The sequence below is a fragment of the Camelina sativa genome, chromosome 10, assembly GCF_030686135.1.
Source record: "Camelina sativa cultivar CO46 ecotype springtype chromosome 10, ASM3068613v1".
Lineage (NCBI taxonomy): Eukaryota > Viridiplantae > Streptophyta > Magnoliopsida > Brassicales > Brassicaceae > Camelina > Camelina sativa.
The window spans coordinates 1,693,487-1,708,240 of NC_141889.1; the positions used below are offsets into that span (position 1 = coordinate 1,693,487).

General features: G+C 35.3%; 4 protein-coding genes and 1 long non-coding RNA gene across 10 annotated transcripts; 4 read left to right on the top strand and 1 right to left on the bottom strand.

Moving 5' to 3' along the window:
* The first annotated feature begins 405 nt into the window (after window positions 1-405).
* On the top strand, window positions 406-1,158 carry LOC104716485 (uncharacterized). The gene has a single exon (XM_010433869.3). It carries the CDS (start codon window positions 597-599, stop codon window positions 966-968), a length of 372 nt encoding a protein of 123 aa, XP_010432171.1. The 5' UTR covers window positions 406-596; the 3' UTR covers window positions 969-1,158.
* Window positions 1,159-1,331: 173 nt separating this feature from the next.
* On the top strand, window positions 1,332-3,182 carry LOC147935727 (uncharacterized). 4 transcript variants are annotated; one of them, XR_015568997.1, is made up of 3 exons: window positions 1,332-1,545; window positions 1,698-1,988; window positions 2,086-3,182. It is a non-coding gene; the product is annotated as an uncharacterized LOC147935727 (long non-coding RNA). The 4 variants fall into 4 exon arrangements; XR_015568998.1 differs by having other exon boundaries at window positions 2,089-3,182; XR_015568996.1 differs by having other exon boundaries at window positions 1,683-1,988; window positions 2,089-3,107.
* LOC104716486 (carlactonoate CLA methyltransferase) lies at window positions 1,648-3,282 on the bottom strand. The gene is made up of 4 exons (XM_010433870.3): window positions 3,142-3,282; window positions 2,633-3,046; window positions 2,253-2,525; window positions 1,648-2,146 (listed from the first exon to the last, which is right to left on the bottom strand). The coding sequence occupies exons 1-4, from the start codon at window positions 3,223-3,225 to the stop codon at window positions 1,805-1,807; spliced, it is 1,113 nt and encodes a 370-aa protein (XP_010432172.2). The 5' UTR covers window positions 3,226-3,282; the 3' UTR covers window positions 1,648-1,804.
* A 2,415-nt stretch (window positions 3,283-5,697) lies between these two features.
* On the top strand, window positions 5,698-9,233 carry LOC104716488 (long chain base biosynthesis protein 1). Of its 3 annotated transcripts, XM_087469595.1 has the most exons (14): window positions 5,737-6,042; window positions 6,160-6,189; window positions 6,266-6,484; window positions 6,585-6,679; window positions 6,790-6,881; window positions 6,966-7,059; window positions 7,142-7,214; window positions 7,318-7,450; window positions 7,540-7,714; window positions 7,830-7,970; window positions 8,058-8,153; window positions 8,236-8,377; window positions 8,471-8,598; window positions 8,676-9,233. In XM_087469595.1, the coding sequence occupies exons 3-14, from the start codon at window positions 6,379-6,381 to the stop codon at window positions 8,844-8,846; spliced, it is 1,446 nt and encodes a 481-aa protein (XP_087325721.1). In that variant the 5' UTR covers window positions 5,737-6,042; window positions 6,160-6,189; window positions 6,266-6,378; the 3' UTR covers window positions 8,847-9,233. The 3 variants fall into 3 exon arrangements, with proteins under 3 accessions (XP_087325719.1, XP_087325720.1, XP_087325721.1); XM_087469593.1 differs by lacking the exon at window positions 6,160-6,189 and having other exon boundaries at window positions 5,698-6,048; XM_087469594.1 differs by lacking the exon at window positions 6,160-6,189 and having other exon boundaries at window positions 5,734-6,042.
* A 379-nt stretch (window positions 9,234-9,612) lies between these two features.
* On the top strand, window positions 9,613-12,923 carry LOC104719958 (phosphatidylinositol/phosphatidylcholine transfer protein SFH12). Its single transcript, XM_087469592.1, has 13 exons — window positions 9,613-9,833; window positions 9,938-10,263; window positions 10,346-10,612; window positions 10,708-10,785; window positions 10,884-10,985; window positions 11,078-11,127; window positions 11,216-11,315; window positions 11,397-11,471; window positions 11,581-11,646; window positions 11,744-11,804; window positions 11,900-12,303; window positions 12,397-12,471; window positions 12,573-12,923. Exons 1-13 carry the CDS (start codon window positions 9,818-9,820, stop codon window positions 12,585-12,587), a joined length of 1,635 nt encoding a protein of 544 aa, XP_087325718.1. The 5' UTR covers window positions 9,613-9,817; the 3' UTR covers window positions 12,588-12,923.
* Window positions 12,924-14,754: the final 1,831 nt, after the last annotated feature.

Sequence of the window (14,754 nt, forward strand, 5' to 3'; positions counted from 1 at the left end):
GAGTATCATTAATTTGATCCACTTCGAACACTTATTGTCTAGTTCTATTATTTTATAAACTGGAAACAGAACATTGAGTATCATTTATTTGATCCACTTTGAAACAACTATTGTCTAGTAATATAATATTCTAAACAGAACAACATTGAGTATCATATATTTGACCCACTTTGAACAATATAAACATGTTACTGATTTATTTAATCCTCTTAAGTAGATTTAATATATAACCCGAGAGTCTCGCGGAAGCTCCATGATGAGCAAACGGTCAAGGATTGCGTTAGATGAGACTTGAAAAGTCCTAGAAGCTCGTCGACACCATCCTCGCTGGTTGTCTTCACTTCATTTTAAAAATATTTCCTGAACTAAAATAACAGTAAAATTGTCGGACTTTTCAAATTAAGCAACCAGCCAAAGTTTGACCATATTATATTCCCACTTTCAATTAACACAAGGTACAACCATAAAATCTCATCACATCTCTATATATAATAACACATAAAACGAAACTCTTCTCTCACTACAACAAACAACAACCATCTCTTCACATCATTTTCTTGAAATCTCAATCTACACTTGATCAACATAAAGAAAAGATGCAAATGCTAAGAAGCTTGAGCACGAGGACAAGAAGCCGTCGTGGAGGATATGAAAGAGTGAGTGATGATTCAAGTTTTAGTTTACTCGGAGCAAAGCTACGAAGATCGACGAGTGTTCCTTACTACGCCCCATCTATTAAGCTTGGTACAGGTGGTGTTCCGACCATTCTTGAGGAGCTTCCTCGTCAGAAATCCAAGAAAGTCAAACCAACAAGCAAATTTAGCCACCCAATCTTTAGTCTTTTCTACGGAAAGAAGAAGAAGAAGTCGACGACGACGAAGCCCGAGTTCTCAAGGTATCTTGAGTATTTGAAAGAAGGTGGTATGTGGGATGCGAGAGCTAATGCACCTGTTATTTACTACAAGTAGATCGATTCGTTTGTCAAAAAAGTATCAAGAAAGAGAGATTTGTGAAAACTTAATTTCTTTTATTTGTTTAAAAATATTAAAATCTTTTGAATATGGGACGATATCTGTATATTTTCAATGATCCAATATTTTGTTTATAAATATTGGAAACAAAATTGTATACTTTTAAGCATATTTTTTTATTTGAAAATGAGACCGAGTATCAAAGCAATGTCTTAAAGACGAGTCAAAGATATAAAAGTCAAAAGTCAAACAGTATTGGTCAAAGATATAAAAGTCAAACGGTTCAGCAAAACGCTGTCGTTTGGAAGAAAATCTCAATAGCCAATCAAGCCTAATCTCCGTTGGTTACGTGGAGCTTAAGGGAGGCTTCCCCACTCTTCGATTTCTCCGAAAGATTGCAAAAAACCCTAAAAAGAAAAAGAACTTCAGATTCGGGGGAGATTAGCTCGATTTCTTCGTTCTTCGTCCTTCGTCGAACTTAAGAAATACCTCTGTTGTGACTTCATCTTTAGTTTCCAAGAAAAGTTTTCGTCTTCTCCGGTTAGAGAATTAGGTTTTTCGAATCTAAAGTAAGGTAAATGTTTTTGACCCATATCGAAGTTTTCTCTACATAATTAGATCCAAGGTGTTCTTTACTCAAGTTATTTGTATCTGGATTTGAAAGTAGCTAGTAGACTTGGTATAAAAACTACTGACATTGCAACTTGCAAGTGATATGTGTTTTAGAAAGAGCTATAAAGATGGAGATGGAGATGCATGCTACATATCAGGTGGTAATGATCAATGATTGATGTGGCTTTGCGCTTCCTTTTCATATCCCCTGCATACATGTTTCAGAGCTTCCTTCTTAGGACAACAACAAATGTGATGGGTCTTATGTCTTCCTTAGCCAACTCCTCGTCAACCATTCTAGCATATGTATCAAACAGCTTGTCCAGAATTTTTTCCCCAAAGTGTTGAACAAGCATTGATTCTTGAACTGCTCTTACCGTCTTGGCAACCGCATTACCATAACTGGTATCATCCACGTTCTCTTTCTCATCGTCCACTTCTAACATCTCTAAGCTCTCTAATTCAAAAGAACCTTCTTTGTTTACTTCACCTTCTACCTCAGCAGCACTCGGGGCGTAAAAATGCATATCGTAAGAATCAAGCTCCTCTTCCTCAGTTTCTCCCTAAAGATTTTATAAATGGAAACAACAACAAGATGAACTTTCTAATCAAGATCAATCTGTACCTGTTTATATACATCAGTTCATATAAACAGATGTATTTCTGTACCTGTGCAACAAGATCCATTATGGATCTTGAGAGAAGTTCCCAGAAGAAAGAGTTTCCTCTATCTACATGAGCGGGACCTTCTCTTCCGAGTGTTATGAGCACCATTCTGCCTGCAGCAACCAACTCTTTTGATCTACACTGGAGGAAACTGGAGAAATCTTCCTTGAATTGACTGTAGTAAGCTTTGGAAACAGCTTCAGGGCTCGATGAGCAGATACTAACACAACCTTTGTTTATGGACTTTCCTTGCTTGTCATACAAAGCTGGAGGAACCTACAAACACAAAAGAAGCAACTCAGTATGTATAAAACAAACATATACACCTAATTAAAGGGATCTCCCTCTCTCTCCCCTCTCTGTGACTCTATTTATAGATTCACCTTGGAGAGCCAGTGTAAGCTGTAAGAGGAATAGATAAAGTGTATGGTCTTTTCAGGGAAGAGCCTTCCATAGAATGATCCAGGGTAGGCTGCAATGAAAACTGATGGGAAATCTCCATTGTTGACATCTTTCTTGAGCTCTGTATGAAAGTCAGGCAAAGACTTGAATATGGAGTTGAAGTCATTTCCTGGGAGATCGTTAAGGAAGAAGCTCAATTCCGGCAAGGGCTGGTTTGAGATCTCGTTGTTGTGAGCAACTTCGACAGCTTTGATTATTTCTTTAATGGTGGAGAGAGTGTTTGGTCCTGAAGAACATCCCAGATCAGCTATTCCTAAACTCTTGGGTCTTGTCTCTTTGTAGAGTTGTTGCAGTGTCTCTAGCGTTATGTGGTTTGCCATATCAGATGCTTTCTTCTGCAAGATTTAAAACAAGAAGAAAATGGGTAATTAGAGAATCAAAACATTACACAACTAATCAATAAGTGAAATTATGTAAAATCTCAATGAACCTGCAAGGAAGAGTTTCTAGCATAACTCTTTTCTCCATCTCCTCCTATCATGTGAAACTTTCTCTCCAGATCCTTCGTATCCATCACAATGACGAAACAAAAAGTTTGAGATCTCTCTCCTCACCACTAAGGTCTTTGGTTAGGGTTTGTTCTTTATTAAAAGGACAAATCGTTGGCCTGTCACATCCATCTTCCATTATTATTATTATTTTGCTGTTTTGGCGTTTTTAATAAACTCTATTTTCTTACTATTTTCTTACTTGAAATAACGATTTGGGATTCGTTTTTCATTGTTAATGATTCAACAAATAGAAATATACATGACAAGTTTTTCTTTGGGTGGGTGCGTTTAGTTTAAAAGGAGAAATGGTAGATGTATAGTCCAATTAAGTGACCCAAAAATAGGAATGAAAAAAAAGAGTAGAAAAGGATAATATTAACAAAGAACAAAATATATATATATACAAATGAGTCAGACTACATTATGATGGCTTCATGTAACGTTTGTACTTTCATTACTCTGTTCTTGCTATCAGTGCTGGACTATGTTGCTATCAGTGCTGGACTCTGTTGCTAACATAAACTCAAATATTTCCTTAGAAAGATGTCTTGACTCTCGGTAGAATCTATTAGGTATTAATGTTATTAACATCATCACATGGTTTCTGATCTAATTTGCTGAAATATGTTTTAAACAGAATAGGTACCGTATAAATATACATATAGTGTAACGTGTAACAGTGTGTAAATGTTTACATAACATTATAGTAAAATAGTGGAAATTAACTTTGGGATAGGATATGATTAATAAGGAGGAAGAAGATTGATTGACTTTTGATGGTAAGAAAAGCTAAACAAGAATGGGTGATAATGATTGGTCTGTGTGTGTGTGTGTGTAACCACCATCATTTTTAGGCTTGAGTGCTATTTCACTCTCTCACTTTCTTCCACCTTCAGGCTTTAGTATTCAGATTATTACAGTCTCTCTCTTCCTTTTTATATTTAAGGCTTTTGGCCTTTTTTACTTGTCTTTCTTTTTTTGAGCAAAAGAAAAAGATAACCAATTTAAAACTATACAAAGAGTTCTAAAACGGTATATCTATTTAATCCGAATACTACTAGAGGTTATAGCGTTTGTCACAATAATATTAGTTCGTAAAAATACTATAAATTTGGTACGATAAGGTTTTCTCGGAAGAAGAGAGAGAGAGAGAGTGAGAGTCTTGGAACGATAAGGTTTTATGACTGTTTAGAGGGGTACGCAAGCGTGTCACTAGACCCACAAGAGAAGAACCATGCAAGTTATTCATCTGTTTTCGTGGTCAGACTTTCTAAGGGAAACTATATAAAAACGTTCGGATATATTACTCCGTCTTCTTCTTTAAACATGATATTTATTATTTTCTCTCTCTCTTTGTTTAGGCCATCTCCAACACCATTTTTAACACTGATCTTGGATATAAAAAAAAAAAAAAAAAAACTCAAACAGTAGAGGAACCAGCAGAGGAACGGTTTTGAGCAAGATCTGATCTTGAACATTGATTTTGACTTATATATATATTTTTTTCTCTTTCTTTCTCTTACCTTATTATAATATTATTACCTCATTATAATATTATTATAATTATTTTAAGATCAGTTGTGCCATTACATATGCCTTATGTCTCGTCTATTGTCTTCGTTTTGTCTTCTTGTTAGATGTAAAAGATTTTTGATTGATTCGATTAGATTATGCAGATTTTCACCATATCAAGGTTGTTGCTATAGATCTCTCTCTCTCGAATCCAATTTGATATAGGACCCATCAACTGTGTTTGTTGGCACTCCATTATTACATATGTTCATCTAAATTTTATAACACCTTCCGAGTTTGTGTATTAGGTGATCTCCTTTCTTGATCCCCTTCCTAACTCCGAGCTAACTAGTTGATTGAGAATATTGTATATACTTTCAAACGAATTGATGCTTCAGAAAGACATACACGTTATTCACTAAGAAGGTTAGTTTAATATAGAAAGTAAAATAAAAAGAATAGAGCGAATATATATATATATATATATATGGGAAGTGGCTCAAGGATATGGATGAAATTGTGTGATTTTTTCAAGTTAGAAATAGCTAAGTTAAAGAATGGGTGACGGTGATTGTGTGTGTGTGACCGACCACCTCCACCATTTCGGTTTCTTTCTCTCTCTCGTACGTACGTTTAGGCTTTTTTTGGCAGAGAGGTAAAAGAAAGACTACCAAAAAGCCTTAGGGTAAGGAAACAAAGAGAGAGAGTGAAAGAAAGACCTTTAAGACTTTAGTGGTGGTGGTGATGATGAATGCTTCTTGAGTCAAAAGTGTAATGTATATGCTTTGTTGGGAGAGAGACAAAGGTTACTAATTTTTTGTACGAAATGGGTTTTTATTATGCTTAAGAGGGGCACGCACGCGTGTCGTTTGAGGGATTAATGCAAAACCGGTAAAAACAGTGAGAGACTGGGCCTTCAAGAAAGCCCGTTAGATGTAAACAACGCCGTATCAAAATAGATCTGGGCCCAAGAATTTGCTGACGTGTTATATAATATTACGAACAACATAGAGAGATCCGCTCGTCTTCCTCCTCTTTTCCTTTTTTTTTTTTTTTTTTTTTTTTTTTTTTGGTCTTTTTTTTCCTCCTAATAATAATAAAATTTCTGTAATTGATTTTTGATTTTCTGTAATTAATAATAATAACCTGCGCGTTATCAAAAATCTCGAGAAAACATTGAAAGTCAAATCTTTTTTTTTTTTTTTTTTTTGCATCGACAATTTTGAATAACACTACTCATCCTCCTCGTGTTGTGTTTGTGTTTGTGTTCGACACTCTTGTTGGCAACGATACCTCGTGTTGTGGCTGCCTTTTCCAATTGGGATCAGGTAAAGGTAACATTCTTCCTCGTTTATGTTTTTTTTTTTTTTTTTTTTTGGATCTAATCATATTTCTTAATCTGTTTTTTTTGTATTCCCCGATATTTTCGATTTCTCGTTGCTCAGTGATCAGATTACAGATCTTTGCTGATAAGGGTTTGTTTGTATTGCGTCAAAATTGTTTTTTTTTTTTTTTTGATAAATAGTAATTCTGAATTGTGTAATTCTGTAGGATTGCCTAAAAGTTGAGGTAGCAGCCCTTTTGCTCGATCCATCGAGCAAATCAAATCTTATAGAAGGAAAAAAAAAGTAGGAAGGTTTGTTTTATAGCAAAATAATAGGCAAATGGGTTCGAATCTCGTGGAAATGTTTAATGCCGGTTTACTTTGGGTTACAATGATTCTCGAGGATCCTTCTGCTAGAGTTGTCTTGTTTGGTTTCCCAATCCGAGGTATTTGATTTTTGAAGTGAACTTCACGTTCAACTTTTTTTTTTGGTTTGTCTATCATTGGGATACTATTTGAGTTTTACTAAAAGATTTCAACTTTCAGGGCATTACTTTTTAGAAGCCTTGTTGGGTGTTGTTATTGTCATTCTCCTCTCTCAGAAGAGCTTCAAGCCCCCTAAGCGACCTTTAACCGAGCAGGTTTCTTTCTCACATCCCATTATGATTTTGACTTTTAGGATTTTGGTTCTTGTTACATCTTTTTGGATAGTTTTGGAAACAATTCTTAGTTGAATGTTTATATTACTCAGGAAATAGATGAGTTATGTGAGGAATGGGTACCTGATTCTCTTATACCGCCAATTACTGAAGAGATGATGCATGAGCCTCCTGTTCTTGAAAGGTTGTCGTCCAAGACTTCTCTCTGTTTCGTTTTTTTGTAGTTTTTATTCCGTTTATGCTTAAAGATTCTATTGCGTTCATACAGTGCTGCTGGACCGCATACAACAGTTAATGGTAAAGACGTGGTGAATTTTGCCTCTGCTAATTATCTTGGACTCATTGGACACGAGAAGTTGCTGGTAATGTGTGAAGTTCACTTTGTTTTCTATACAGTCTCTTCTGTTTGAACAGTTCCTGTCTAAGATTATTAGTCTTTGCCAGGAATCATGTACTTCTGCATTGGAAAAATACGGTGTCGGTTCTTGTGGTCCTCGTGGTTTCTATGGTACAATTGGTAAGAAGTCAACCATGAAACTGTAATTTATAATGGCTACTTTGGTTCCTCCATTAGCTCGCTTGAAAAGGGTTCTTACTATTTGATTACTTCTCTTGACTAGATGTCCACCTTGATTGCGAAGCCAGAATATCGAAATTTTTAGGTACTCCGGATTCCATCCTCTATTCTTATGGACTCTCCACGATGTTCAGCACAATTCCTTGTTTCTGTAAGAAAGGCGATATCATTGTTGCGTACGTACACAATTTCTTAAAACTCCTTCGACTTACTAGATTACATTAGTCTCAGGATTGCATTGAACTTGTCTTTATTATATTCTCAGCGATGAGGGTGTTCACTGGGGAATACAAAATGGACTTCAGCTGTCTAGAAGTACAATCGTGTACTTTAAGCACAATGACATGGAATCCCTTCGAAGTACCCTCGAGAAAATCATGACAAAGTACAAGCGCTCAAAGAACTTGAGGCGTTATATTGTAGCTGAAGGTGTATATCAGGTATTGTAATCACCTCGCTTTTTTCTTTCTTCTCCTGCTTCCACATTTTGAAAACCCTTCCTGATCTGTGATAGATACTTACCCATTTTTCCTTTGTGGTTGTTACAATCTGCAGAACTCTGGTAAAATTGCACCTCTGGATGAGATCGTAAAACTAAAAGAGAAGTATCGGTTTCGTGTTATATTGGATGAAAGCAACTCTTTTGGCGTGCTTGGCCGTTCTGGGAGAGGCCTTGCAGAGCATCACGGTGTCCCTGTACGTATGAATGACACACATTTTAGAAACCTGATTCTCATTTACGAAACCTGATGCTGAAATTTACGGTGGTTTTTCCTGAAACAGATTGAGAAGATAGATGTTGTGACTGCTGCAATGGGCCATGCATTAGCCACAGAAGGTGGATTTTGCACTGGGAATGCTCGCATCATCGATTACCAGGTAAAACCTCGATCATGCTGATTAAAAAAATTGAAATCTACTGACAGGAGAAACTGACTCTATGTGACACTCAAATGCACAGAGACTTAGCAGTTCAGGTTATGTGTTCTCTGCTTCTTTGCCACCATACCTTGCAAGTGCTGCTATCACCGCGATTGATGTCATTGATCAAAACCCTGATATGTTAGTTAAGCTGAAGCAAAATATTGCTCTGTTATGGAAAGGTTTGATATTTCAATCTTGTACAGCAACAATTAGAGTTTGATTAGTTTGTTTTATCTTCTCTGATTTAAAACGAAACGCTTGGAACAACGCAGGATTGTCAGATATCAAGGGGATGTCGTTAACAAGCAACCCGGAATCACCTATTGTTTTCTTGAAACTAGAGAAATCTAGCGGTTCAGCTAAAGAGGATTTGCTTCTACTTGAGAAAATGGCTGACCTTGTAAGTTCATTGTTTTTTTGCAAAACCAAATCTTAGACCCTGTCGCCCCATTTCTTGACATGACTAGATGCATGCAGGCTCTGAAGGAAGACTCAGTGTTGGTTGTGAGTTCTAAAAGGTCGTTTCTTGATAAATGCCGGTTACCTGTGGGAATCAAACTCTACGTTTCAGCAGGACATATTGAATCTGATCTTCTTATAGCATCCGAGTCGCTCAAGAGACTTGCTTCAGAGCTACTCAAGTCCTGAAACACCAAAACACATCGAGAGAGCACTCTTTTTCTTCAAAAAAACAACACATGCGTTTGAGAATATAGACAACAACAGAATTGGCAAACTCAACGGCTTGCAGATGTTTATAGAGCCGATTCCTAAACCGCGGTTATGGTACTTTCAGTACTAGGCTTGTGGTTGATCTGAAGCTACAGTTGACGAAGGAGAGAATTCTCGAAGACAAATGGCTTCTTGTTCTTTACGTTTATGAAATTTTTTTTCCAAATGTTCTCGTTTGATATTTATTTTTCCCCTCTTTCTTATTCTATTGATGATGAAGTAGCTTAGTGTTGTTGCATAAATTCTAAAAGTTTCAATTTATGGGAAAAAAATTCATCTGATGATGACTTGTCGCACAAGAAAGTTGTTTTGCATATAAAGCCCTCTCTCAAATCTCAAACAAAATTGACATGTTAGTATAAGACTCGTGTGCGTATAATATGAACGAAGTACGCCAGATACAGTGCACATGATAATATAACAAGACAACCCTTCTTAGCTCTTAGCCCGTTGTCATATCTCACTTGCTCTGTTTCTAAATTGTATAATTATAACTTGATATAACCAACAGAACTGTGACCAAAAAAAGAAGAAGAGTCAATGGTTGGGGAAAGAGAGAGAATATGAGGTGGAGATTATCTCGACGTTAATGGAGCCGAGAATCCAAAGGAACGATTTTGAGAGATTTTCGGACCAATCTCATTCTCCTTTTTATCTTTCTCCATCTTCTCATTTCCTCTTTGCAGAGGTAATTTTTCTATTTTTGTTTCTCTCTCTTTTGTTCTGTTTCATTCCTCCATGTTCATCGGAAGTTGATTTGTAATTAGGGATGTGTTCTTTTTTTGGCAGGAATTTGGCAAAGGGCATTGGTTAAATAATAAGACACTCTCGTTAGAGTGCTCGTCCCTCGTGCCCTTACCTGCCTATTCCAACTATCTGGCAAAATCATGTCTTTGAACCAAAGTAAGAAAATAAAGATAAAAAGCCTTTTTAGTTCTTGATCTTGTCTTCTGTTATCTTCTTGTTCTTGAATGTTTTTTTGTTTTGTTTTGGGGTTGTTTAATTAGATGCCGAGTTGAAACCAAGGATGGGCTCTTTTAAGAAGAGGAGCTCTTCTAAGAATTTGAGGTATTCAATGACCAAGAAAAGAAGAAGTAGCAAAGTGATGTCTGTGGAGATCATCGAGGATGTGCATGACGCCGAGGAGTTGAAAGCGGTTGACGCCTTTCGCCAATCGCTTATTCTCGATGAGCTACTCCCGGAGAAACACGATGACTACCATATGATGCTTAGATTTTTGAAGGCCAGAAAATTTGATCTTGAGAAAACCAAACAGATGTGGACTGAAATGCTTAAATGGAGGAAGGAGTTTGGTGCTGACACTGTCATGGAGGTATTACTTATTATTCAAGGAACGTTTTGAAAATTTTAAAATTGGTCTGATCATTTTTGGCTCTTTGTTTTGCGTATTTTAGGAGTTTGATTTCAAGGAAATTGATGAAGTGTTGAAATACTACCCTCAAGGACACCACGGAGTTGACAAGGAAGGACGACCTGTGTACATTGAGAGGCTAGGTCAAGTAGATTCTACCAAGTTGATGCAAGTCACAACCATGGATAGGTATGTGAACTACCATGTTAGGGAGTTTGAGAGGACCTTCAATGTTAAGTTACCAGCGTGCACCATCGCAGCAAAGAAGCATATTGATCAAAGCACAACTATTCTTGATGTCCAAGGAGTGGTATGTAAAAAAGTTCACAAAATCAACAAAACCCTACACTTTATAGCCATGGTCACTAATTAGAATCTCCCATGGCCTCCTTATTGTTATAACAGGGACTCAAAAACTTCAACAAGGCTGCTAGAGACTTGATCACACGTCTTCAAAAGGTCGACGGTGACAACTATCCTGAGGTGTGTTTTTACATTTCTATGCTCAGTCATCTTCCATTAGTCCCAACTTCTTTTACCTATGAACTAGCAGTTTAAATTTCTTAACGTCTTTGGATCAGACCTTGAACAGGATGTTTATCATCAATGCTGGCTCAGGATTCAGAATGTTGTGGAACACGGTTAAGTCCTTCCTTGACCCAAAGACTACAGCAAAGATCCATGCAAGTATTCAAAAACCTCTTACTATTGACTGTGCTTGTTTTATTTTTTTGAATGATTTTAAGTTTAAATAATTAGCTTGTTTGAATATCAGGTGCTTGGCAACAAGTACCAAAGCAAGTTGCTTGAGATAATTGATGAGAGGTGAGAGCTCCACAAGAAGATTAGCATACAAACTACTTTATGCTTTCTGTTGATCGATGACTGACGTTCTAATATCAATTTGTACCAGTGAACTTCCTGAATTCCTTGGAGGTTCATGTACCTGTGCTGACGAAGGAGGCTGCATGCGCTCTGACAAAGGCCCATGGAAAAACCCAGAGATCATGCAGGTGAATAGTCTTTTTCCTAATTCTTACTACAATACATCAACATTAATGAACAAGTGTGAACTTATACATTTGTTCTTACAGAAAGTTCAAAATGGTGATCACAAATGCTCAAAGAGATCCCAAGCTGACAACATTGCAGAGGACACCATCCCTGAGGTCTTTCTTACTTTGAGCTTACCTATATATGCTGTGAATACGTTTCCTTTCATTGAATCTTCATCACTCCTACCAATGCTAGAGAAACTCATATTCTATAATCCTTTAGGGAAATGATGAATCTACAACAGAGCCGGCTTCTGAAGAGGAAAAGGCTTCAACAGGGGTCGAAATTGTAAGAGTGACCAACCTCTATATCCTAGATAACAAGTGTAGCTCATCAACATAACCAACAATTTAAAAATTCTCCTTATGCGTTTCTTTCTACTCAGGTCCCGGCCGCTCACCCAGCCTGGAACGTGCCAGAAGCTCACAAATTTTCCCTCTCAAAGAGTATGATGATGATTCTTGTGAATCCATTTGTTCTTACAGTTTGATTGTTTTACATCAATGTTAAGCTCAAAGTTTCTTCTTTTTTTTCTAAGCAGAAGAAGTTTATGCTATTCAAGAAGCGTGTAGCAACGCTACAAACGATGGAGGGAGGTCTCCTATTTTCACCGGGGTCATGGCTCTTGTGATGGGTGTTGTCACGATGATTAGAGTGACTAAAAACGTTCCAAGGAAACTTACCGAGTCAACCTTATACTCGAGCCCTGTGTACTGCGACGATGCGTCAATGAACAAGAGTGCCATGCAGTCAGAGAAAATGACTGTGCCTGCAATCTCAGGGGAAGATTTCATGGCCATCATGAAACGAATGGCTGAGCTGGAACAGAAAGTGACAGTATTAAGCGCGCAGCCAACAGTTATGCCTCCGGATAAGGAAGAGATGCTTAACGCTGCCATTAGCCGGTCCAATATCTTGGAGCAAGAGCTTGCTGCAACCAAGAAGGTACATATATATTCTGAATCGTTCACATGTGTAATTACTAAAACTTCCTCCATTAAAGTTTTTGTTAAGGCAAATTTTTCTTTTTTGATGCAGGCTTTGGATGATTCACTTGGTCGTCAGGAGGAGCTAGTGGCGTACATCGAGAAAAAGAAGAAGAAGAAGAAGATTGTAAGTCTTCTTCTTTGTTTCAATTGAAACTTGAGACACAAGCCATCATGTTGTTATGTTCTCTCACTGAGTATCTTTCGTTCTGCTTCTTCTCCTTACAGTTCAACTACTGGTGAGGAACCATTAAGGGGGAGAAAGCCTCTTGAAGAGTTAGAGGCTTGCATGGTGGATTGATAATGTTACTTTTTGTGTGTGTGTGTGTGTGTATTGTGTATCCAAATGTCTCGACCAATGCGTGCGCTCACAAATCATCAAAGCCAAAGCTAACTGTAAAACCAATTTCTCGTTTTTAACCAAAAAAATTATTAAAGAAAGTTGAAAAGAAAGAAAATTTTGTTCTTTCTTTCTGTGTATATTATTATACTTTCTTATAAATTTTCATGTACATCTAAATTGCAAATTGTATTTTGTCACATTATATGAAATTAGCAAGTAGCGTAGCAACTGGAAAATAGAAATGTTATCGTATGGTCTGGACTATCCCAAGTGAAAAAGGAAATAACACCAAAGAGTAAAAAAAAAATTATGGGGTCCACCAAAAGCTTATCATTAATCAACGAAATCCACGTGGCAACATGCATCCACGTGTGTTTTTTTCTTATCTAAAATATTTTAGACCGCGAACCTATATATTTTAGTTATTTGTAATTTAGATGGTATGTTGTAATTGTTTTGTGAAAATCTGAATATCTTTTTACCGAAATTTGTTTTTTATATTTTTGCTTCTAAATTTAATTGCGTCAAATTGTTAGAGAGACTAGATTTAAACCCGTGGTACACCATATGCATATAATTTATATTTTATATTGTATATTTATGTTAAATATTGAATGTTTTATAAATAGATGAGTTATTGTATGACTAAATATTTATATTATTTTTTTACCTGTAATACAGGTCATGACCATTTGTTTGTTATATTTAGTTTGTTTTGTTTAGTGTTTGAGATTCTATTTTGATTTTTAATTATTATAACAAAAAATAAGGGATCTAAATACATAATCAATAATTATACACTGTGACTAAGTCATATTTTTCCTAATGATTTAATTATTTTATATAATCTTAGTTAAATCAACTTGATTTTATGTTAAATATTCTAAATAGTAGTGTTGATAAATAATTAATTGAGGATTTAACCCGTGTTAACACAAATTTAATAATATTTTATTAATTTCAACATGTTCTCTTTATAACTCATCTACTATGTAATCACATTATATAGTATTTTAGAAATTTTAATTTTACATATTCGTAATAATTAAATTTTATATTAAGTTTATATATGTTAATTATAATATTTAAATAATTTTCAATCGAAGTTTTTATTACGTTAAGAATCAAATTGTTTTTTTCTTTGTTTACGAAGAAGGATTCAGATATAGAATATCTTCAAAACACAGCATAATGTATGGTTAAATATATGATAGCTTTTATTTCCATATCGATTGCTGTTATTCTTTTAATTGAAATAAAATGTAAAATATTTAGGAAACAAAATCTGGAGTAATGTTTAGTTTTGGAAATTTTTAGGGGTTAATGTTGTAAATAACTTTTTAAATAAACAAAACTAAAAGGGCATAACACAAAATCTACTTCAAAAATGTTAATATAGATGGGACCGAGAAACTCTTATTAAAATAGTTCTTCCAACAAACAACATATTTTGTTGTTTGAAATCCAAATTTGATAAGAACAAATGTGAAAAAAATACAATTTAAAAAATCATTATGTGGCTGATCTCAAAGCATTCATATCATTCTATCAACTGTCATCACCCCTTATTTTATTACCTATGTAATTTCATCAAAATGATATCCTCTAAATACTTTAGTTTAATAATTTCAAAAAATATATTCTAAATTAAAAATTATACAACTTTCACATAATTTCAAAACGATTATTAAAGTGAACAAGTTGGGACCGCGAGAGAATCTCATCAAGACTATTGAGTTTTTTAACGTTCTTCTAACACTGCAGTCGAATGTGAAAATTATGACTTAAAAAGCAAAATTATTATGTCCATGATCTAAAAAACATTAATATGATTTGGATCAAACGCCATTACTACTTATTTCAATGCCTATGTAATTTCAGCAAAATGATATTATCTAAACACTTTAATCTAATACTTTATAAATTATATCCTAAATTAAAAATAATTAATTAAAATTTTAAAATAAATTAACATATTATTATTTTACAATTGTGTCAACTAATTACTCTATTGAAAATTTGTGAAATGTGTATTATATTTGTGCACAAAACTTGTTTTAGTACGAA

Coding starts and splice junctions, on each gene's coding strand:
- LOC104716486 (XM_010433870.3), bottom strand. CDS start 3,225: ATGGATACGAAGGATCTGGAGAGAAAGTTTCACATGATAGGAGGAGAT. Junction 2,526..2,632: donor GCTTACACTGGCTCTCCAAG/GTGAATCTATAA, acceptor TTGTGTTTGTAG/GTTCCTCCAGCTTTGTATGA. Junction 2,147..2,252: donor TAATGGATCTTGTTGCACAG/GTACAGAAATAC, acceptor TAAAATCTTTAG/GGAGAAACTGAGGAAGAGGA.
- LOC104719958 (XM_087469592.1), top strand. Junction 10,786..10,883: donor ACGGTGACAACTATCCTGAG/GTGTGTTTTTAC, acceptor TCTTTGGATCAG/ACCTTGAACAGGATGTTTAT. Junction 10,986..11,077: donor AGACTACAGCAAAGATCCAT/GCAAGTATTCAA, acceptor TTTGAATATCAG/GTGCTTGGCAACAAGTACCA.
- LOC104716485 (XM_010433869.3), top strand. CDS start 597: ATGCAAATGCTAAGAAGCTTGAGCACGAGGACAAGAAGCCGTCGTGGA.
- LOC104716488 (XM_087469593.1), top strand. CDS start 6,379: ATGGGTTCGAATCTCGTGGAAATGTTTAATGCCGGTTTACTTTGGGTT. Junction 7,971..8,057: donor CAGAGCATCACGGTGTCCCT/GTACGTATGAAT, acceptor TTCCTGAAACAG/ATTGAGAAGATAGATGTTGT. Junction 8,378..8,470: donor TATTGCTCTGTTATGGAAAG/GTTTGATATTTC, acceptor GGAACAACGCAG/GATTGTCAGATATCAAGGGG.